General features: G+C 35.8%; 1 protein-coding gene across 1 annotated transcript in view; it reads right to left on the bottom strand.

Moving 5' to 3' along the window:
* SEMA3E (semaphorin 3E) overlaps positions 1-24,484 on the bottom strand; it is a 268,791-nt gene extending 244,307 nt beyond the window's left edge. The window contains exon 1 of the mRNA XM_065939685.1: positions 23,819-24,484. Within this exon, the coding sequence (XP_065795757.1) occupies positions 23,819-23,933 (115 nt within the window). The 5' untranslated portion in view covers positions 23,934-24,484. The remainder of the gene's footprint in view (positions 1-23,818) is intronic.
* Between the last annotated feature and the right edge of the window lie 755 nt (positions 24,485-25,239).

Below are 25,239 nucleotides of genomic sequence, written 5' to 3'. Positions count from 1 at the left end.
AACCCTGGGTTTTAAAGAACAGGGTGTTCCAGTGTCATTAAGGATGAGGTAAAACACATGACTCTCTATTTCTGGGATAGCTCTACTCTGACACTGTGGAACAAATTCTTTCCTAACTCCCAAACAAGTTCTCTCTGTCCTTAAAACATAAATATTACAGAAGCTAATATTTCATATAGAAAAATATAATGAAGACTAATCGATATACTATTGGAAAGATAGTTTGATAAACTAAATGGAAATATCCTTTCAAGACCCCTATCCATAATTCAGCCTGTTGTATTCAAACAGTACAGATGGACATGGGGTTTGAATCCACTTTTGTTGTTTGCATTAAAATAACTGAGCCTCATTTAGCTTATTCATAAAGTATGAATAATAATATGATGACATGACATTTGGAAGATTTGAGATGGTGTACATATGTCATTGAGCAAATAGTAGGCACTTAAAATGAATAATTTTGATTCATGACGGAAGAAGCATGTTAACTTCATGAGTACTCTAAGACCTGAAATCAATGAAAACTTGTGTCGTTTGTATCTCCCAGTGAATCCATTTAACCCATCTTGCCCTTCTCACCATCCTCCTGTCAGTAAAACAGCACACAGAATACAATATAAGACGTACAGAAGTAAAATATGGAAAGGAACTGTCAACTCTCCTTTGTGAATCAGACTGTATGATTGCTTGAACTAAGCCTCACAATACCATGCTATTTTTAATGGAGCACTGTAAATGACAAAACAATATGAACAGACTACTGTTTTCATAACATATTCTTTCTTACTCTTTTCATCTAAAATTAAAACAACAAGGGGCTCTATCTACTATCTACAAAAAGAAACAGACTCACTCTAATTTAATGTGAGAGCAATAGCTCATAAACAGTTCATAAAATAATCCATATTAATATGATTAACAAAGCTCTATTTTTCTGTATTTAATAGTCGTTTGTATTCTACAATCCATGTGTCAACCTTTCATCATAATTTTTCTTTCTTAATGCCAAGATGGTAAAACAAATGTAAAAAATTAACTCAAGGCCAGTACTATTCAGGATGGTGTAAGCAAATTAAAAATAGCATTTTTTCATACACTTCTTTTAGTTGTCATTAAAACTACATATTTCATCCTGGTTTCCCATTCCTTCCCATTAGAGAATGTGAAATGTAATTTTCATCAGAATCATTTATTGAAAAAAACGTAACAAAAATGACTTCTAAGGATGTAGCATTTTTAAAGCATTTAAAATATGAAACAATATTCATATGTAAAGGCAGGGAAATAAGAATTCCAGAAATAATGGTTCAGTCTCTCAAAGAATTACCAAGTCTGTGGAAGTGAGGATTATTTCCTTTACCCTTCAGTCTTTGTTGCTGTTGCCAAGACAGAGGAGTGACTGTGTTTGCCCAAGTGATCATTTAAAACTATACCTGTCACAAGTTGTCACTTTGCTTTATACTTTCTAACACATAAGCAAAGAGAACAAAGAGGATAAGATACAATTATATAGGTAAGTCTAGCTCCTCACATTCCTCCTAAATCCTACAATCCAGGAGATGACAAAACAGCCAGCCGATTTTATTCCCAATTCAGCACTGTGGACAGCCAGCCAGAAGCTGTTTCCCTATTCAAATCCAACAGATGCTGTGTTTCTTCCTTTTAAGGAAAGAATTTCACCACATGTAGTGTAGAGAAAGTTGGCATGGCACAATCAGTTAGGCAGAGTGACACCTGAAACATAATTTATTTGTATGCAGAGAAAATACTTTGCTTAGTCATGTCTAGGAGCAAAAATGTTTTCTTCCCAAATAAATGTGTTGCCAATTGTCAGTCAAGAGAGGACAGGTTAGGATGCAATGAAAAAAACAACCCGGAAATCTCAGGGGCTTGAAATAACAGACATTTATTTCTAGCTCAGTTTATGTATCAAGGCAAGTCTTCAAGTGAGACCCTGCTTAGCAAGTAACTCTGCGACCCAGGGTATCAGAGCCTCCATCTCGGCAAGTGCATCTGTGACTGCTGAGGCCAGGAAAGGAAATCTTACATTCTTGGTCTAAGTTTCTGACAGTTTTCACAGAAATGGCACTTGTCAATTCTGATTTAATTTAATTGGCCAAAGCAAGTCACAAAGCATGTTAACGTCCAAGGTGAAGTGGGGATGTGCAAACCTATCACGCATACAATGAAGAATCAAAAGATTAATAAGCTGTTCAAATGATTCTACACAACAACGTAAATGTTTAAGTACTTCCTATTATTATTAAGTAGAGGATTTTATTTGGTTGAATCAAATACATACTTACTGAATACATGTATGAATATATGCATTGAATATATCTATGACTAGAACAAAACACAATACTCCTGGCAGAAAATACAAATGAACATAATACAGCTCGTCCCCTGACATATTTGAACAAGACCACCACTGTCACCATCTCCATCACAGCTAATAACAGTAGCTAATATCAATTGAGCACTTGTTTTGTGCCCAGCTTTTTCTAAGGGTTTCAGTGACAGCCATATAACTTATAGTTCTACAACTAACCTAAAATTACTAACTTTGTTACCCTTAATTTGAGGTTTGATGCTTCCAAACTGCTCTAAAATGTGAATATACTGTTCATAAAGCTTATATTATTTATGGATAGCATTTAATTCACATAAGCCTGTTTCTAAACACCTTACTTAGCAGAAAGTGCAGCATTAAGGGATCTAGAAACAGAATAAAACAATGAGGATAAGGAAAACGTAGGGAAAATACAAGAGCTTAGACGACAGCTTACAGAAAACAGACTCGGATGGGCTCTACCATCATGGGGGCAGCCAAGAGTGGGCTCCTAGATAGTTGGAAGGGGACGTCTGTTTCTGTTTTTAAGGAAAGTGATTTACAGATGAAAATGACATGAACCGTCTAAGGTTATAAAAATAGCAACTTTAATTATGCCACACTTCATATATCTCTATCATTGTTTTTAACACTTGGGGAGAGAGGTTTGTACATATATACCCACACCTTCCCACCTAAAGGCAGACTAAACTATAAAACAAGTCTGTCGTAAGTGAACCAACCACACAACACTAGAGAAAATGGCAGAAGCATGGGGGAGTTTACCTTAGACATAATAAAGAGCTTCTTTTCAGTAAGCTTTCTAAACCCTAAGCCTTGCTCAATATCAAGAGTTTGTTGTGGAATCTCTCTCTCCCAAGGGTTTTATTTATTAAATGGAATTTTTTCATCAGGAAAGGTTTTAAACAATCCTGCCTAAACTTAGTAAAATGGATTAGCATGATTAAGAAAAAGGAAAAAAAAAAGTCTACAATAAGTACCTGTGTTGTAGGTTAAATGTATGCCCTTGAAGAAACAAGGCCATAAACTAGAGAATCTGTTAAGGTCCTTTCCAAAGCTATGCTTTTATAATTTCTAGCATTAGGTTCATTTGGGGGTAAATAGCTGCTGTTAATTATATGTGAGTCTATTTTCTTAAGCTTTTGGCAAATAGGAGTATGCATACTGCAAAAACATTTTGAACTATGGCAACGATTGTGACACACACTACAGAAATATTTGGATTATTACAAAGCTTGATGTAAGTAGCAAAGGCAATTATCATTCATGTTATAAAGTATTTTATATAAAAAAAAATCTGGTTTTTTGTTCTTAATTTTTGTACAAGCACATTCTAGATCAAATAGGAATATCATATATCTCGCATTAGACATAACCAGCTATAAGATGGAACATTTTGCCAGAATAGGAAAAGAAACTATATTTGAAATTTTATTTTATAAAGGTCAAATTTTTCACATTTCAATATCTTCTAATAGAAAGAATCTGGCAAAATGGCACCAGTCTATTTACTCAGTGGTTTTTCCTTTTCCTGTTCTTTTTTTTCAAAAGTTCAGCTTTCTCCTAAAAAGCCACCATTTCCACATCATTTTTGCCTTTGCATCAGTCTGTAATTCCCTCCTCATTTTACCTTTCTGAAGTCCTACCTGTCTTTTAAAGACCAGATTCGATCTGAGATCCCACCTCTGTCAGGAAACATTCTTCAAAAAGTCCAACTGACACACTTTACACTCTTTATTTAAACATTAATTTGATTAAAATTCCAAAATACATGCTAAGAATAATGATTTTAAATGGAAAATAGAAAGTGTAAGACTAAAGTGTATACTTTAATTTAAAATATTGCTATCAATTCCTTTCCATCATTAAAATATTTTTATGTTTTATGTTCTTATACCTTCACTTTGCTGTAGTGTTTATATATATATAAGTCTCTGAGAATGACCAATTTCCATTTCACACTTGAGGACCAATAAATGCTCTAAGGAGGTTAACTTTAAAGGAATGTCAAAATATTTTTCCATAATATTTCCAAAATATTTTTCCTCATCAAATATTTTTCCCTAACTGTGTTACAGAGTTTAAAGAGCTCCCATTTCCTTTATTATATTTATAATTTGGATACATTGGTAACTGACTATATGAAATAGGAAGTGTAAATCACTGTTTGATGAGTTTTTCAAAAGGTTGCTTCAAGTACTAGATCTTATCAAACAAAGATACTGATCTGGAATTCATATATAGTAAAGCAGCCCCTAAAAGATATTCTTCCATAATAGCAACAAAATAATATGACTCCTACCTAAAATGATTAAGTTTATGGATATCATATTTGTGAATAAATTTGGAGTTATCATATTTGTGAATAAGTTTGGAGTTACCATATTTGTAAATAAATTTGGATGAAGAGGCTAGCTGTGGCCCTCCTAGGGTAGAGAAAGATTCTTTTGTACCACTGAAGTATAGCTTTTCTCACATGTTTCTTGTGCAGAATGACTGCCAGAAAAGACAAGTTGACCACAACACAACACATTCATCCATGTATTTAAGTTCTTACTGTTTGCTAGATATTATGAAATGTGTTTGTGATATATGATGAATAAAATATTATCCCTATACCTAATGAGTTCACCGTAGTAAACTAAATAGATAGACAATTGGAATACAGTAAAAAAAAAAAATACTAAAGTGCATGGAGTGCTGTGGAGGTTAAAAAAGGCCTGGCAAAAGTAGATCATGTCTAAATTCCTAAAAATGAGCAGATATTAATAGTAAGCAGCACAAGAAAGGAGGATTGAAACAAAAGGAAAAGACATTCTAGGAAGCACAAACAATATACAAAGGTCCGGAGCAAGGAGAAGTTTGACAGGTGCCCAGAATGTCATGAAACTCAGTATTACTGGAGACTGGAACTCAAGAAAGACACAAGGCAAAAAAAGGGGAAAGATAAACAGCGTTCAGATCACAAAAAGCCTAGTATACCATGCCAAGAGGAGTGTTTTCTCTAAAAAGCCATATCTATCCTTCCATTAAAGATTTATTATGGGGAGCTGAAATAAGTAAGATTTGCATTTTTAATGATCACTCTGTGTAGTATAAAGAATAGATTGGATTGACAATAAGATGTGAGTCAAGAGGCTGCAGTAATAAGGCAGATGGACCATAAAAACATTAGTGGGACCAGACAAATGCAGTGTTCTTTGGACTTGACAACCACCTGACTCAACACTGTTCTTAGTCATCCTTTCTCTACACTCAGAATTACAAAAAAGTGTAAGTAGATTATAAACTAAAAAAGAGATATAGGAAAAGAGTATTTGATAAAGTTAATCCTTTGACACTAAGTTTGGTAAAAAAGTTTATAGGTTTTTTAAAAAATTGATTTTAATGATGCTAATTTTTTAAACATTAAGTCTTCCACATTTTTAAAGAACTTACTGTTTGATTTACACGGAGTTAATGAAAAAAAAATCATTTGAAAAATCATTTGCTTCATTTTTCAAATCACAAGATTTTCTAAAAATACCCAGAGAGATTGGGAAATCTACAAAATGGCAGCAAATTAAAATTACAAAATCAAGTGATCATAGTTATGTGGTATTTTAATTCTGTCATTCTGTTGTGGTGACAATTACAGATTCTTTTTAAGTAAAAAATTTTAAGGCATTTAAAAATCTCCTATTTATTTCAGCAGTGAAGAAAGACTGTATTTTATTTCTTCATATTAAAGACTTTCAAATGAACCTTTCATTTACTATATGAAATAGATTATGCTATAATACTTATGCAGAAAATTGGCAATGACATTTACTGGTCTACACAACCCTTGAAAGCCAAAAGCGTACATTGTTACATTTTCTAATTTAAAAGTTGTCTTTTATCTATATTACACTTCTTCCAAATACTGGTATTTAGAATGAACCCATAAAATGTGTATTTTTAAATTTGTAAATACTTTTAAAGAATTTCTACAACGAATGCAAGTTTCATCATTCCTAACTAGCTAATAGTTTCCTAAAGACAAGAACAGTGGGCACTGATATTAAGAAAGTTAAGTGAGAATACATAATAGCAGAAACAGGCAGAATTTAGGAATGTTTAACTACAGGTTTTGTACAGGGCACCGCAGGCTGTTGTTACTCTGCTTCTGATTCACATTCTGCACAGCAGAGTATAGGAGAGGGTTTTCCTTATCTTTAACAAATAAACTACAAGTGTGAAATAAAGGAAAGAGCTGGCTTAGAGGCTATGTGAAAAGCCCTTAGAAGAATCGACAGTCATCTCAACATAAACCAATAGGCTGGCATATTTGCCTAATAAGCTACTGTCAACTCAGGTGGCTTTAATAAATAACAGACACCAGTTAGCAGGGCCACTATTTTGTGAAGGCGGGCATCTCTCAGTATTGATTGTGGTGCTCCATTTCAAGGGGGAAATTAACAAAGAGGGCCCTGATCAGAACACTGATATCAATCAGGACAACCATAAGGAATATTCACCCACCAACAAAGGGCATGAGAACTATTTTCAAACATTTGGAGGTCTGTTGTGACTTACGATCTTATCAGAGGAAAGAACCAAAGCGAAACACTAGAAGATACAGTAAGGTAGATTTGGGATTGGGTATGTAAACACTTACTCTTTATCAGAAGATTCAAACACTGGGATGGATCTCTTTCCCAGGCAGTGACTTTCCTTTCCATGAGAATGTACAAATTCAAAATGAAAAATGTGTCTGACCACCTGTCTAGATGCCATGAATAGGATTAAATCACTAAAATTCCTACCTTCAGTAAGCTTCTCTGATTTGGGTAAAAGTTCCACAAGCTTTCCTAAACTCCAGCCTTTTTCTAATTATTGATTTTGGGGGGAAGGGATGTAGAATAAGATATATAAAATGCTAAGTGTGAAATACAGGTCTTAATTGTGTAAGTGTAGTTATTGGTTTTTCCATGTTCCAGCAATGATTCCTCCCTCTCTCCCTCCCTTCCACTCTACCCTCCCTTTCCTTTCCTTCATTTTTTCTCTCCCCTCCCTCTTGCTCCACTCTTGCTTTCATGCACTCTCTTTCCCTCTCTCTCTCTCTGACTTGTCATCAAATACTTGGCATTTACTATGTGTCAGGCACTGTACTACCTACATTCAAATGTTCATTCATTTAATCCTTATTAAAGACAATCAATGACGTAGGTACTATTTATCCTTTGCCTCTTTGAGTCAGAAAAAGTTGAAGTAACTTGTCCAAGATCACATGAATAAATTTGCTTCTGCTGCATTTGCTTTCTAAATGGTCTTTAAAAGTGGAAAAAATAACAATGTGCAAAATGAACCATTTTGAGCAGCCAGGTATAAAAGAGTCAAATCCAAATGAAGAAAACATTTTGGAAAAAACATCATTTACCAATTTTTTGAAAGTTCAGCAGAAAGAAAGATTAGGAAATTAAATGAAATAATAAAGTTAGGAATGGACGCACCCAAAATTATTTAGATGCCAAAGTAAGCCAATCCCAGCTGTTATTCTTTACTCTGGCTGCCATCCTCAGCAAGAGCAGTATGGGGGAGTGTGGGCAACCGGCTGTAGTAGCAGCTGGGCCTATTTGTTAAGAGGAAAAAAACCATCAGTGGAGACAAAAGGAAATTTCAGTGGCTAGGAGAGTGAATGGAAACTCAGAGCCTGGCTAAGAGAGCCTCAGAAGTGAAGTGCAACCGAGCTGTTGGCAACCAAACTGCAGGACTGCACAAACCATTCACGGAGAGAGTATGCCCTATCGTCATGCTTTTACCGGCAAGAGTTTATTCCATCACGAGCAAAATTTACTAAAGACAAATTTTATATATATTTTCTCATATTACCAGAATTCTGGATGTTAAAAAATTAAGCAATATCAAGGTCTGTTCTAATTAAATGATGTGTACAAATTGGCAGACTAAAATGGGCAAATGGCATTTCCAATCTAAAAAAAAAAACGTGCTGTTACATAGTTCACTAACATAGAAATGTAAATGTGTAGTAAACATAATCACATATCCAAAGCATAACTGCATGTAATAAAATCCTAGTATTCTATTTATTTAACATCCCCTGAGGCCAATATTATAGAAGGCGTCGAAATGTGTTTCTGAGTGATCATCGCTTGATTTGCATGTAGACTTTCTTATCAGTATCAGTTTTCTAATTTTATTTTTCATTTTTATTTTTGCTCAATTGTATTGACATCTTAGAGACTTCCATTTTTTTCCTCCAAATATGAAAAATTCTTCTACAATCCTAAAATATATCAGACTGCAGTTTGGGCATACACATTTTGGAGCAAGCAAAAAACATTTGGCAAAAAAATCTGTCAAAAGCAGTGCCCAGCACATAACTTTTGTCTTATTTCTGAGAATTTTAATGACAAAGATACAATTATAGTCTTTTAATTATAAGCACAATTGACTTAACTGTAATATTTTTCTTCTTTCTATGGTCATTTAAATATTTTTGTAATGGAGTTTTGCTTTGTGGAATTACTAGGAAGTTAAAATACATTAATATGAAATTTAAACATATCTTGAGCGCTGTGTGCATGCATGCCTAGTTGCTTCACTCATGTCTGACTCTTTGCTATCTTACGGACTGTAGCCTGCCAGGATCCTCTGTCCGTGGAATACTCTATGTAAGAATACTGAATGGGTTGCCATGCACTTCTCCAGGAGATCTTCCGAACTCAGGGATCAAACCTGCATTTCCTGCATTGCAGGTGGATTCTTTACCACTGAGCCACCAGGGAAGCCCTTAAACATATTACCTTCCCATAACTGGAGCAATAAAGTAACAAAATTGGTATTTTTGGGGTGGCTCATAATATCCATTCCAGTATTGCAAAATCCCACCTTTTATTTTTCTTCATTCTAGATGAACAAAAGTAGAGTATTTTGTGTTCCTTTATTAATGGGAAGGTGCAATTTTATGGGCAATTGAACATGCCAACAACTAAAATTCTAACATTTGACTTTGAAATTTTTTTTCCTTTTAAATTTTAAACATGGGGTAGTATGACTATTCTAAGAATTCACCATATGGTTAACTCAAGTTTATGCAGACCCTTAAAGAGCCAGCAAGCTCAATATTCTAGAACCCATTTTAAGCAATTATAAAGTGTCTGTTAGATATCTTCATCTGACCAGAAATATGTATAGCATCTATGCATTGTAATAGTGTCAAACTTGAAATTTCCTTTTTATCTCCTTTCTTTTTCTTTCTTTTTGGTAAGGAAAAATTAGTCATGTCATTTTGATCAATAATGAAAGAGCTACTTCAATTTTTACTTTCCATTACTTTTCCCATTGTTTTCTTTACAAAACATTATTTTTCTACTCCTTATAGTAAAAAGCAGTGACAAATGTGTGTTTTCTCCTGAATTTATTTATGACATTTCTATTTATATCCATTAATTTCTTCTTTTATGTTAGGTCTATTATATTTGATTAATTCATATGGTGCTAAAAATCTCAAAGGTACAATATTGCAAAATATGTTGTCAATTTTTATAAGGTTTATACACAATAAGGTAATTTTTTTCCTTAGTCAAAATTTTCATTGGTTCTTTCCCAATTAATTTTGGTTGGAAAATATCTTACATAAGTTAACTATAATTATAAAACTGGTAACAATTATTTATTCTTCTCACAGTATTATTACTGATAGCTATGCTTTTAAAATTTAATCAATTAACAAAAAAAAAGGCAGCATAGTCAAATTATTCATAAAATAACCTCTGCACAGGGATTAACTGATAAAAATGAAAAACATTCTTGCTTTTGATCATTTAGGGCATCCTTTAAAAATAAAACTGTAGATAAGTTGCTATGTTTTTCAAAGTCCTGACTAGGCTTTTGGCTTTGTCACTTGATTTCATGCATTACTTGTCTCTCTTTTCATCATTCATCACTCTAGACATGAATGAAATTTTACATTGGACACTGGAAGATCACAATTGGGGCTAATGGGAAGAAAAGGTAACTGAAATGGGACATTGATCATGTAATGACCCAGATGAATTCAAACCACTCTCTGCCAAAGCTTTGTACTTTATTTCAATAAAATATGAATATTTTCTGAAAAATTTTAAAGCTGTTCTGGATGTCTCTTTATAACTTTTGTAACAGAAAGCCTGAAGCCAAACTAGAGCCTAACATTTTGAAGCAGGGACAGAAGAGAAGTAATCCTATCATTTTTCCTGACTTCTGAATGCCCTCTCAAGTTTCATCATCTTACTTTCTGCCACCTCTTTTTTTTTTTTTTTTTTAGGAATCTAGTTATATATTGCATCAGACAAAAGAATGAAGACAGATAATACTAATGTGAATAGACATAATGAGGGGCTTCCCTGATAGGTCAGTTGGTAAAGAATCAGCCTGCAGAATTAAGACCCTGGTTCAACTCCTGTGTCAGGAAGATCCTCTGGAGAAGGGAGAGGCTACCCACTCCAGTATTCTAGCCTGGAGAATTCTTGGAATTGAATAGTCCATAAGGTTGCAAAGAGTTGAACATGACCAGGAAACTTTCACTTTCACTTTCAGACATAATGAAATATTTTTACATTAAGTGAAATAGGTATGATAAACTTATTAAGTATGTTAAATTTGTTAGATTCTAAGGATTTAAACAATAAAATGCAATATACTTGCCTTCAAAACTTTCAAAAGCTACTCGTGAATGTGCATTAATCTCATATTAGTCATACAAAGAAAATAACAATTCCTTAAAGTCATATAGAAATGAGGCCAACTTAATTTAACATGAATAGAGAGCACTTGTGATGCTACAAGTAGTAAAACCATGAATACAATGGAATCCAGTTAGCTGGATACCTATATGTCTAGGAGGAGACAGTGCATTATATGTAGAGGGGTGGCACTGGGAACTTAGCAGGAATGGAGGCAAGATGGCCTCAGACACATTGTTTGCCCATTGTTTTTCAACCAGTCTCCTCCTGTTTACCTCCAAGACTGAGCTCTGGTTATTTCACCCCCCACTCCATGCTTCCATAGCACTTTGTTCTAACTGTTAGTATGTAAAAAAAAAAAAAAAAAATCCTGCTTTATCACAACTTGTCTCTTTTTACAACTAGTCTTAAGCTTCTTGGAGAAAGGGTTTGGGTAGAGGCATTCTGTGTGTGTGTGTGTGTGTGTGTGTGTGTGTGTATGTGTGTGTGTGTATTTTAATAAACTTTTAATATTAGATTAGTTTTAGATTTACAGAAAAGTTGTGAAGCTAGTATAAAATTTCCATAAACCCACTTCCAGTTTCCTCTATTATTAAGTTTACATTACTGTGGTACATTTGTCACAGTTAATGAGCTAACATTGATGCATTATTGTTAGCTAAAACTCATACTTCATTCAGATTTCCTTAATTTTTACCTGATATTCTTGTACTGTTCCAGGCTACAATCCAGTATACTAAATTCTATTTAGAGAATTATGTTTTTTATTCTAAAATTCCTAGCATGATGCCCAGTATCTAAAACACTGAAGAAGCTCAACAAATAGTCATGTATCAAGTGAATGATTGAGTGAATAACTATTAAAAAGATATAGAAACTTTTGAATCCATTAAGGGAAAGACCAGGATGTGTAACAGGAGTGAAGTGCACCTAACTTCATTAGTCTGAAAAAACTTTCCATTGACAGATAAAAAATACCTGGAATCTTACAAAATGCTTTTCCACAATCCACTAATATTAAATGTTTTCCTATCTAAACTCAATGATAGCACAATATGTCACAGTTTATGCCATGAAAAATTATTAAAAACAGATTTAATTTTTATGTTAAATGATTATCAATAACTGTACATACTATATATATATCTTATCTAATAGAAAAACATAATAGGCAGAGAATAGCATAATAGATATTTATGAATTTAAATATATTTTTGAAGATTAAGACTGTAATTTGGAAATTTAAACAAATTACACCTTAACCTCATGTCACTAATGATGTATCTGTTTGACAGATCTGAAGGAGAAAGACTGAAAAAGTTAATATGAAAGCAAGGCTCCTCTGTAGCATCATCCCAAACACTTAGCCGAGTACTTCCCATGCTTAAGAGTGCATTAAGAATCCCCTACAGGGAATAGAGACTCAGACATAGAGAACAGACTTGTGGACACAGTGAGGGAAGGAGAGGGTGGGATGAATAGAGAGAGGAGCGTTGAAATATACATTACCCTGTGTAAAAGAGATAGCTAATGGGAAGTTGCTGTCTGTACAGGGAGCTCAGCCTTGTCCTCTGACTCTCTAGAGGGGTGGGATGGGGTGGGAGATGGGAGGGAGATTCAAGAGGAAGGGGATATATGTATATCTATGGTTGATTCATGTTGATATATGTCAGAAACCAAAACAGCATTGTAAAGCAACTGTCCTCTAAAAATAAAAATAAAAAAATAAAAGAATCCCCTGCAGGGCTTGTTAAAACACAGAATCCTGAGCCCCAGAATTACTGACTCAATAAACCTAATTCTGGAGTGTGAAGTCAAGTGGGCCCTTAGGAAGCACTGTTGTCAATAAAGCTAGTGGAGGTGATGGAATTCCAGCAGAGCTATTTAAAATTCTAAAAGATGATGCTATCAAAGGGCTGCACTCAATATGTCAGCAAATTTGGAAAACCCAAAGTGGCCACAGGACTGGAAAAGGTCAATCTTTATCCAAAATCCCCAAAAGAGCAGCACTAAAGAATGTTCAAACCCAGATAATTGCACTCATCTCCCATGCTAGTAACTGCTGCTGCTAAGTCGCTTCAGTCGTGTCCAACTCTGTGCGACCCCATAGACGGCAGTCCACCAGGCTCCCCTGTCCCTGGGATTCTCCAGGCAAGAATACTGGAGTGGGGTGCCATTGCCTACTCCGCCAAGCTAGTAAGGTTATACTCAAAATCCTCCAAGCCAGGCTTCAGCATTATGTGAACCAAGAACTTCCAGACATCCAAGCTGGGATTAAAAAGGCAGAGGAACCAGAGATCAAATTGCCAACATTCACTGGATCATAGAAAAAACAAGGGAATTCCAGAAAAACATCTACCTTTGTTTCACTGATTACGTTAAAGCCTTTGACTGTGTGGATCATAACAAACTGCAGAAAATTCTTAAGGAGATGATAAAACCAGATCATCTTACTTATCTCCTGAGAAATCTGTATGTGGGACAAAAAGCAACAGTTAGAACCTTGTATAGAGCAAATGACTGATTCAGGATTGAGAAAGGAGCATGATAAGGCTGTTCATTGTCATCTTTTTATTTAACTTACACGTAGAGCACATCATGAGAAATGCTGGGCTGGATGAGTTACAAGCTGGAATCAAGATTTCCAGGAGAAATATGAAACAATCTCAGAATGCAGGTGATACCACTATAATGGGAGAAGGCAAAGAGGAACTAAAGAACATCTTGCTGAGGGTGAAGGAGGAGAGTGAAAAAGTTGACTTAAAACTCAGTATTAAAAAAAACAAAACTAAACTAAGATCATGGCATCTGGTCCCATCACATCATGGCAAATTGAAGGGGGAAAAGTGGAAGCAGTGACAGATTTCCTTTTCTTGGGCTCTAAAATCACTGTGAATAGTGACTGTAGTCATGAAATTAGAAGATGATTGCTTCTCGAAAGGAAAGCTCTAGCAAACCTAGACAGTGTGTTTAAAAGCAAAGACGTCACTTTGCAACAAAGGTCCTTACATTCAAGGCTGTGGTCTTCCCAGTAGTCACGTACACTTCTGAGAGTTGGAACATAAAGAAGGCAGAGCATGAAAGAGTTGATGCTTTCAAATTGTGGTGCTGGAGAAGACTCCTGAGAGCCCCTAGGACAGAAAGTAATCTTAAAAGAAATCAACCCTAAATACTCATTGGAAAGAATGATGCTGAAACTGAAGCTCCAATACTTGGGCCACTTGATGTGAACAGTCAGCTCATTGGAAAAAAAACTCTGATGCTGGGAAAGATTGAAGGCAGAAGAAGAGAGTGACAGAGGGTGAGATGGTTGGATGGCATCACCAATGCAATGGACAGGAACTTGGGCAAATTTCAGGAGATGGTGAGGGACAGGGAAGCCTGGCATGCTACAGTTCATGGGGTTGCAAAGAGTCAGACATGACTTGGTGACTAAACAACAACAGCCTAATTCAGTAGCTCACAGGGGTTGCTAATGTTGCCAGTCCAGACACTTTGTACAGCACTGGATTAATCCCAGTGTCTGTCTCCTCTCAGCCCCTACTTTGGAGGAAGAGTGTAAGAAAAGTATCATAAGTAACATTATCTCCTCTGAGATGAAGCTCAACTAAGCCTCTCTCAGGTTAATTATTCAGCAGTAGCTCTACCTCTTAAAGAAATAAACTTTTGTTGTTTTGACAATAACATGGAAGCCAAAAACAATCATAAAACTTCTTTGTTTGTTTTGTTTTTATTCAGTAGATGCTAAACCTCCAGTGTTTAGAAATGATCTGATTAAGTCACTTTATTCTGTCCACAAGGATCTCACCAAAAAGATACTCCTTTCCCTCAAGGATGTTAAAACATAGTTAAAGACACATAAGTCAGAAAATATAATAAGTCATTATTTCACAATATCCTACATCTCCATGATATATTTCTATTTTTTACAACAATCACATGAGATATAAATTAGTTCCTGTGTACTTACGAGGAAATTAAGCCTCCAAAGAAGTCCAGTGATTTAGCATCAATAATATGACATCAAATAGGATAAGCTGTAGATTCAAATCTAGGATTTTTTAAAACTCGGAATCCATATTCTTTCCACTAGCACATGCTGTCTCCTAATAAAACGTTCAAAGTGTTTTGGAGAAATGAGACACACTGGGAGGTCTGGGAGGAGAAGTAAAGAGACCTACATTTCTAGAATTGGAAAGGATCTCTGAAATCACATGGTCCATGTTAAATTTTTGACTCAGGGTTAGGAAAAAAGCAATCAGCAGCAGTGAATAGCTATATGCAACATGGTCAGCACATTTCCTCTTCAGCTTTATTTCCACAGTGCATCCTGAGCTTTGAATTTAAAGTTCTCCTCACTTTCCATCATTTCCTGGGAGGAAACTAGTCAGGAGGGAAAAGGTCAATGTCCCCAACTGACCCCTCACTTTTTTATTCCCATTTTCATTGCTGCTGTTCTTTTCTGGTTCTGGAGTTGGTTGAGCCACTTAAAGTCACCACTGAGACATAGCCTTGGGAATGCCACTCTTCTGCTCTAACCTGTAAATGAAACACCCTCTCTATTGTGGTTTCAATGGGTTAAAAATCATAACTCAGAGAAAATGAGCCAAAACTACTTGGAAATAGATAGTTTTACAAAATTAATATTTTTACACTAAGTTGAACATTATCCAACAGAGCGAACGGGCTGGCAGGCTCTGTTCTGCCCTGCTCAGGACCCTAATTCTCCCCTCCAAGTCCCCACCGGTGTCATGGTGCTAGGAACATCAGCCACCCACTGGTTACACAAACAGGGTAAGTGGTCCAAGTCACTAGTAAGCTATTTACTGTTTCATTATTTCCCAAGCCATACATTTCAACACTTTTTTAACACCTAATGAGGAAAGTCATGTCTTCTATTCATTGAACTAGCCAACAAAATAAATATGCAGGTAAACTCAGACCAGTAAATAGACATCATTCACTTAAAATGCTTTCATTTCACCTTTGGCTTAAAGTAGGGAAGAAATCATAACATCTATCTGGAAAAGAAAGGTGGGGAGAAAAAGAGAGAAGGGGGTTGGTGACAACACTGAGGAGAAGTCAAAGAAACAAGTGATAGGAGAAGTAAAGGAAGTGATTGTGGTGATTCAAGAATGACAAGAGCATCAGGAAGTAGGTTTGGTTCTGTTTTAAAGAGGACCGATTACAGATTAGAGAATATGGTTGACCTGTTGGAAGGTGTCTGGAGGCCCCGGCAGCTCCACACAATGCAAAGCTGAGGTGAAGAAAGGTGGACAGGGAGAGAAAGTCCCAGCCTTTCTCCTCATGCATGTTTTATCAAAGGAGCCACAAATGTTTGTTCTGGATTCCTTAGTTTCTTTGGAACTCTTCACCCCACCCAAGTATCAGGTATTTCTTTTTTTAAAAAAAAAAAAGGCTGCTCTAAATCATTGTGCTTTATTCACATACCTGGTCAATGAACATTGACTGAACACCTACTAAGGTAAGGGACTGTGTCGGCAGCATATACCTTACCTGATTGTCCAGGGGAAAGGTAGAATGGAAAGCTTTCTCTCACTTTCAAACCAAACAATGTATGTTGGGCTGATTGCTTACAGACCACTGTTTGGTTTAACTTCTGACAGTGTCATCTGCTCTTAGTATCTGTTCCATTGTGTCTTACAAAGCCGGGTCTACAATTACCTTTGTTAGTAACTTCTCTTTATTTTATGGCTTTGGTCTCTGTCTCCAAAGTGCCATCAGATAAAGTTCCAACTTTCCTTTAATTATCAATGAAATAATCTTATGGTAACTTACAAGCATAAGAGATACCAATATCCTATGTTCTTTCCAGCCATCTACTCCATTTAGGGCTGGACTTCATTTAAAAACAAAAACAAAAAACTTTGCTTTCAAGTTAAATAAAAACAAAACTGTTGATTAAAGATTTTCCCTTATTTTAAGAGGTTAAGTTAATAATTAACTCATGATTGCTTTTAGAATAAAAAAGGGAACAAGAGTAGGGTAATTCTCCCTGAACCTCTTCTGATTCATGAGTAATTTATGAAAAGCTTCCTAAAGCTAAAGTATTTACCACACTAATTTGCAGTATCTCGTGTAATTCTTTCAGGATGCTGCAAGTTAAATATTACCCCATTTTAAAAATGAGAAAATTCATACCTAGAAAAGATAAGTAACTTTCTCAAATCATGCAGCCATAAGCAACATCTAAAATCTAGAGTTTTTAGGCTATTGACATTAGAATGCGAGAGTGTTTTGTAATTCTTGGGCCTAAGCTACTTTTCTGTGTGTACTGTGCCAAGACTCTGAGCTAAGTCCTTGATCAGAAAGCAGTGATGGTTAAAGATAGAAGTAGAAATATGTTTTTAAACCCTAGAAATCAGGCAAATCATGAATTTCTCTTTTCCTTTTCCATACTAGTTGTAGAGTAGTTACCAGGGCAATGGGGCCTTATGGTGGGAATATTCTGAACTAAGCATTGGACCCAAGCCACCAACTGCTTTGACCACCCACCAGGGTTATAGGAAATCAACTTATCAATTCCACAAACATTCCTGTTTCTGAAATCATCACATTCTCTGACAGAAAATGTTCTCCACTATCAGAAACTATAACACTTGGTTCAAATGAGGTACTAACATATCTTTCTCATTCATAGTCCAGAAAATCCAGCTGATAAAATACCGACTCTTGTCATTATCATCCTTAACATGAATACAAAGAATAATGCTTGCTTAAGCCCAAGAAATACTAATGACATTGATAGTTCCTCTTATGCTCCAAATGTTATGTAAAACCATACTTGGAAACAATTCTTCATTAAAATAATCATCATCCTTTGTATAATTTATATAGTATTCCAAAGTATCAGATGTTGTGCTAAAGACTACTAACAGCAATTGATCCTGTCTATTGAAACCAGGAAAATAATCGAAATCTTTACACCTTTAGGAAAATGTAAGTGGTATAATTTCAGTTTTGTTTTCTTTTAAATTCTCTGAGACCGAACTTACCAGACCATTTTAACACTGCAGTGGCTATGTATGAAGGGGCATGCATGCATGCAAAGTGCCATTTCTGGATTCCTGCAGACTAAATTCCTCTACTAAACCACAGAAGAGTTTTACACACAAAGATAAAGTAAATCTTTTGTGTAAATCTTTGTATCTCCCCCACTAAGAACTCCCCAGGATGATTCCAACTGATATCTTTGATGAAAGAAAAGTACTCAGCAGATTGTTAACAATAATTTTTTACCAGCAATGACCAATTTGATGTTTGGTGCTTTATTATGTGGTCATAGAACTGGGGCCACCAAGTCATCTTATCCCAGACAGGAAGAGAGGCCATCTCTATGAAATACCCTCAAAAATGACAAATCTGACATGGACAATAAAATAACACTGCAACATAAATTTTTGAAAGAATATTCCATTGTGACAACATGATTACTGCATGTATTTCTTAGTCAAGAACAACTATTGGTTCTTTATTATGTATAGAACACAGTCTTCACAAAATTTTTGAGACATGATTTTATATGACTAAATCATTTGTTGGTCCAAAATTGGCCCCATTTATTTACAACTTTGCCTAATTCTGACCTCCCCTCACCCTGTTTTACATGAAAGATAACTGCTTTCTCACTGTAATACTCAACATATACATATGAACTGAATAATTCATAGAACCATTCTGAAGCTTTTGATTATCCAGGTGCATTTCTGTGATACACGAGCAATATTTGTAAGTAACAGATGAAGATACAAAGAATAGTGTTACTTAAAATCCTTATATAGACTTCTATGAAAAGTACACTCTGTGTAAACAAAACTCAACAAAACTTATTGTAATCCTTTCATCTTACCCAGTGTCTTCTTTTTTTTTTTCAAATGTAAACTGTTTCTTAATAAACTTATCAATTAGTTCTCACTAGCTCTCCCTCATGGAGATCTGGAGAGTGAGGTTTGTATTCACCCCTGGGTTCTTTCTAGCTACTTTCTTTATGAATCATACTTTATAACCACTTTTATTTATTAACCACACAGGGATGTGTAACTAATGTCATTATTGATAATATCTAGTTACTGACTGAGAATGAGCCGGATCAAGAAAAACCGGCTCAGTCACTGCCTTTTTATAATTGGCCCTGGATATAAAATAAATACTACAACCTCCAGGATGATCATTCAAAACTTATTTATTCTTGTACTCTCCTAGAATTTTATCCATTTTTTTTTATAAATGGAAAAACAATTCTAAAATGTGTGGTATAAGGTGAGTATGCATAATAAATAGATACATGCAGACTTCTATTGCAAAAATATTGGCCATGAATCTTGGAATATACACAGGTGATACAATTATCTTATAAATTACTATAAGTAGAGGTCAAAGGTATGAAATGGGATTTGGAGTGAATGCATCCAGGATAGATTACAAATTTTATGCAAATCATGACCAAATTTTGCTGTCATCTATTCTAGCATTACAGATGCTGGGACTTATTGATATCCAAACTTAAGGCATTTCCAAAAGTTTTTTGTCTTTGGGATATGTTTCCTTCTAACCTTCTCATTTTCTATCAGTCTTCAGGAAACATCAATAAGATAATTTTTAGGTTATAAAGTGTGTTTTTATAGCATTATTGATCTGTTTTGATCTTCTCAAAAACCCAGTAAAAAATATCAGCTCTATCACTATTTTCAAATTAAGGAAACTGAGGCACAGATAACGACCATTAGTATAAGTGGAAGATTATAGCTGGAGTAGACCTCTCACTTAAAATCTGAGCTCTCTGAACTATGAAAAATCTGCATTTAATTGCTTATAATATTAAAATACAGATAGACTAGTTAATACTCACTATCCCATATTTATATGTATAGATATATATTCAATACTCAAATCTACATTTATAATATCAACATATTTTAGCACTGATCCTCTGTCATATTTGAGCTTCCCTGGTGATTCAGATGAAAAAGAATCCAACTGCAGTGCAGGAGACCTGGGCTCACTTCCTGGTTAAGACGATCCCTTAGAGGAGGGCATAGATAGCAACCCACTCCGGTATTCTTGCCTGGAGAATCCCATGGACAGAGGAGCCTGGTGGGCTGCAGTCCATGGGGTCGCAGAGTCGGACAAGACTGAGTGACTTTCTCTTTTTAATTTCTGCCATATTTATGTCTTTATTGAGCTATCTTTTCATCAAATATCCTGGGGTAACATCCTAGGCTTATCAGCAGCCATTCGGCTTGGCTTCTGCAATAGTGAAGTCTCTTCTGGGGTCTTTGACCACCTACCCCATCTAGAACCTCCCTTGATTGCATTTCTGGGACTTTCCACATGCACAGGGATTTCTTCTTCTTTGACATGGGTTTTCCTGATTTGTTTTTTTTTCTTCTTTGAGCTCCATTATCAGGAAGGCTGTATTTTTGCCTTCCCTGTAACCTCATTAATGCAGGATGGTGAAAAATAAGGAGAGACCAGACATCACAGAGGGAAGTGGCTGAATCTACCAGGACACTTCTCCCTTTATTCTCTTGCCTTCATTCTCATTCCTCTCTGTCATGAGGCTTATAGCTACTTTTCAAAGAAATCCTTGGGTAGAATATTATAAATTTGTACTAATTATATCAAAATTACCCTCTTTAGGGTATTGGCTATAAAACTGGTGATAAATTCTTAACTGCTCAGAAACTTTCAAATTCTTGTCTGATACAGTTAATCTCAACCCATATCTTGACTGAACATTCTGACAGGGCAGGACAGAATCTTGCCATTTTTGGCAAGACACGAAACAAAGATACAAAGATACAACATCTTTGTATGTTTTGGTTAACCCAATTTATCTTGAACCTGTAAAATGCATTCAAAGATATATGTATTGCCTCAATAAAAGCAAATATTTCATTTCTTTATTTACAAGGCTTGCCTTAAGTTAGCATTTTTGCTTAATATCAGAGTGGAGTAGATATTCAGCAGAAGAGGGAAGAATTCAGTGTTATTTCACTGTGGGTGGAGAGCAGTGAGGAATAAGCTGGAAGATGTCCATGTTTGATCCCAATGTTCTACTTTGTCTCCCTCCCTCTCTGCCTTTCCTCCGTTTTGATCCTAATGGTCTTCTCCTCTCAAGCTCTGTTGAAGAATATGCCACTTGCAGGGTTAGAGAAGAATGAAGGAGAGAGGAAAAAGGGCAATTCCTGGATACTTTTTTTCTGAACATATTTTTATACAATTTAATTCAAGCTTTATATTAATATATGACACTGAGACTTTCCCCTTCTCTTTGGGAAGAAACACGAGGCTTGTGATCTCCAGCACCATCTTGATAATAGAAGATATACGAAAGATGCTTGTCCTTTTCCCACATGGCATAGACCATTGCTATGAAATGAAGCCCTGGATGAATCCAGCAGACTACCTCCAGGAAGCCTTCCTGGATTTTTCCACAGGGGGTCAGGCAGCAGGGCAAAGGTGCTAGATTACTTGTGTCTCATGTATCTTATTTTTAATGACCATACATTCATCTACAATATTAATCACTGAATTTACTGATTAGTAAAATTTCACCTATTTGGATGTCATTTATGATAGTAAAAGAGTATACTATAAGATATTCTGTCCCCAGTTTTTGGACACTGCTAAAACGTCTATTGATTCTGAAGTACGGAGAGGTGAATGTGTTACTTCTACTGTATTAATGGGACAGAATGTCCCTGCTCTGACAGTTCTGTGCTTCCCTTTCACTGCAACACCTGCAGTGCAGGAGGCATTTGCTGCTTCAGGCTGCATCTCTGGTGTGATCTCTTAACTGACTTTGGCAATTAAACTGCACAGGTGGGAACATCCTATTTTCAGGTAACTCTATACTATCTTTGTATAAGAGCACAACATTGCACATTTTCAGCTAGTGCCATTAAATCAAAAGGTTAAGAAAAGTCAAGAGGAAACCTTATGGGACTTTTCAGTCTAGTATCCATAGATACAAGCAGTGGTCCTCCCACATCACTTAACACAACTCGTAAAATCAGTTACAGTTACTCCTCTGATCAAGAGAGATGTGTTGAAGATGAGGCTAATGACAACATTATGCACTAGAGTTCTGGTATGCTCTAAATTAGAAGTTCCCCAAGGAAAAATATTAAAATGAGATATCTCTGGAAACACTGATATTAAGCTATCAAAAAACAAGCATCCGAATAATGAAGTATAGAAGGTTGATACCATGCATAGCAGAATGGTAACTTGACAAATTTGGCAGCTAATCCACTTGTCTACAATAGAAGAAGAATCCATTATTATGTTTTCTTTCTCTGACATCCTTATGAGTCCATATTCCATCACATCAAATTTTAACATTTAAGTATATTTGCTCTTAACTTCTTAGGAATATGTATGTTGGTACGTACCATAATACATCTTTCCAAATCAAATAAATTGTACTAATTCTAGGCACTATATTTAAATATTTACAAATTCAGGGTCAATGTGTCTCTTAAATTTATCTTACATAGTTAGGAGTATTATCAGAAATCTATTTAAGCTAAGAAAATATCCATAGATTTTTAGCTGTTCTAAAATGAGACATTTCTATAATCAAATCAACTGATAAATGTCCAATTAAAAAAAAGTGTCATTAAAATTGAGGCCTCTCTTTTGGTTTCTCCTTCTGGTAAAGATTACACTCATATTTTAAAAATGCAGAATATTTTCTACAGTGGGAGACAATTTAAAAGCTTACACAATTGAAAAATGTTTCTTATGTAATTTTCACTATTCCATCTATTATCTGTGTCAATGATTAATGATAATAACTACTTCTTTCCTGAAAATTTATTTCAAAAAACTTTTAAGTCAGTAAAGTCACTTTCATAGAGTATGGATTTTGTTTGTTTCTTGTTTGTTTGTTTATAGGAAGGGTCATCAAACTATTTATGACTGGCTTTTATGGACCTTGATGCAAAAGCTATCATTTGATCATTTATTTATGACTAAATGCTGCTTTACAAAACATAGTAGCAGAATAAAATAAGCATTTCAATGGAAGATAGATCTTCAATTAAGCAATACAAATTTACAGGAAAAAAAAAGAATAGATGCTAGTGTACAGTATCTAACACTTTAAATCAATATAAACCAGTTTACAGGGACTGTTAACAAACTGATTTTTTTCTTGCCACATATAAAAAATTTCTAATAATCACTTTAATTAGAAAGCTAGTTTATACAAGTTGTGAGTCATTTTAATCACACAGTGATGACTTTGTTATAATGGGCAAGGAATCATTTTATTCTCAAGAATCTTTTTTCCTCTTCTCATCCCCATTATGGACAACACAAAACAAAAAATCAATTACACCTCTATTTCTACAGCCCTTCCCTAACATCCTTGCTTCCCTTTATGCATGAATCGATATTTAAATACCCACTGCTAACTTGGTGGATTCAGCCCCGCCAAGCTCTTTACAACCTGCTTCCTTCTCTCTCCTGTTGTGTCAGCTAGTGAGTGAACTTACTAACAAAACCTAATATTTACAAGACAAAAATAACGTCTCTAAAGTTAGCCTGTGATTTTACACTATTTTCAGCTGTGGTTAGCTATGACCTATTCATTAAAGGTACTTAGAATCTTCAGCCAGTTTTGCAGTAATTTTTCTCAGGTGCATGTTAAGAGTCTGGAGAGCAAAGATCAATGTTAAATGATTTTAATTGTTTTCTCATTTTTCCCTAAACAAAGGTCACCTACCTTTATGTGCCAGGCGCAGGCGGGGGTGCGGGGTGTCGGCTGTGTGACCGCCTGCCCGCAGCTCCAGCAAGCAGCCCCACAGAAGCCAGGTGACGAGGTGCCCAGCCGATGCCATCCTGCCTGCCGCTGCGATCCTCACTCTCTGGCGGGGTGAGTTTTACTTAGGACTCCCCTCCAGGGGCAGCGTACGGGAGAGGCTTTGTCACAAATCGAACGCGTTGTCATCAGAAAGCACAGTTCCAAAGTGCCATTTGTCAGGCTGTGTTTGGATATGTAAAACCTGCCTTTCCCCAGGACAGTTGTTTATAAGCCGGGAGCAAGAGGACATTCCAAGGAGTGAATCTTCCCTGCCATGTCCTGCCTGCAGCTCTTTTCAGTCACTAAGCCGGGAGATTCAGGAAGAAACTGTATTATCTGAGTCACTTATGCAAGCGATTCATTCAGAAAAAACAACAACAAGCCCAGCACACGCACTGCCTTCACCCCCGAGGAGCTCCTCTTCTCTTCTGGCTCCTTGAAGCCTCTCAGAAGTCAGCTTCTTGCAGCGACTTGCCAAACAGCTAGTTTTAATTCACCTTTCACCTTGCTAATTAAAAACAAGAAGTGCCATTCCCTCCAGGAGTTGCAGGATCCACCCAGCAGGGATGCCGCTGTCGGCGAGCTGTGTTTACGGGGAAAGTTCAGGCGGGGTTGAGCAGCATACTTGCTGTTTCTAGGAAGTGTTTCTGGTCCACGTGCCCTCGTCCCACCTGCCCTCCCGGGATTATTGGCCCCGCGTCACTCAGCGACAGGAGAGAAGTTCACATTTTGATGGGAAAGGGGAATCAGGAGAGAGAATGATATACAATAGGCTGGTACTTAAAAATCAGTATAACCTAAGAGGATGGAAGGTCAGGAAGGGCTTTTAAATTCTCACTCATCAGGATTAACCCTTGAGTAAATACAGATTCATTTTAAACAATCTGTCACCATTCAGTACCCAAACTGATTTTTTTTTCCGTTTCCACTGAAATTGCATTTCCCCCCCCACATTTTTGCCTTTTTATATTGATTGCATCTTAGAAATGTCATTTTCAACTGCTGTAAGGAAAGCATTTCAAGAACCTGAAAAAATGTGTCTGTGATTGTTTTGTTATGTTAAAACTAACCAAGTGTCTTGTGCCGTTCTTCAAATGTGCAAATTCTTCAAATCAAAAGCAAATTCTTTTTTATAAGCATGTCATAAATTTCATCTCAAATTTTGGAATAATTAACTTTTGAGGTGATTCTTCTGCTATATAAGATAACTATGGTAAGTGAGATTCTCTACAGGACAGATCCCAGTAGATACTAGAAAAGTTGGGATGTAAAATACCTTGGGGTTCAACTGCTATGCACTTTTAGAATTTATTTTCCAAGACACTATGTTTGTGTAAATAAGC

The sequence above is a fragment of the Muntiacus reevesi genome, chromosome 6, assembly GCF_963930625.1.
Source record: "Muntiacus reevesi chromosome 6, mMunRee1.1, whole genome shotgun sequence".
NCBI classification, from domain to species: domain Eukaryota; kingdom Metazoa; phylum Chordata; class Mammalia; order Artiodactyla; family Cervidae; genus Muntiacus; species Muntiacus reevesi.
The sequence above is the reverse complement of the archived record's forward strand: the minus strand, read 5'-3'. Positions and strand labels throughout refer to the sequence as shown.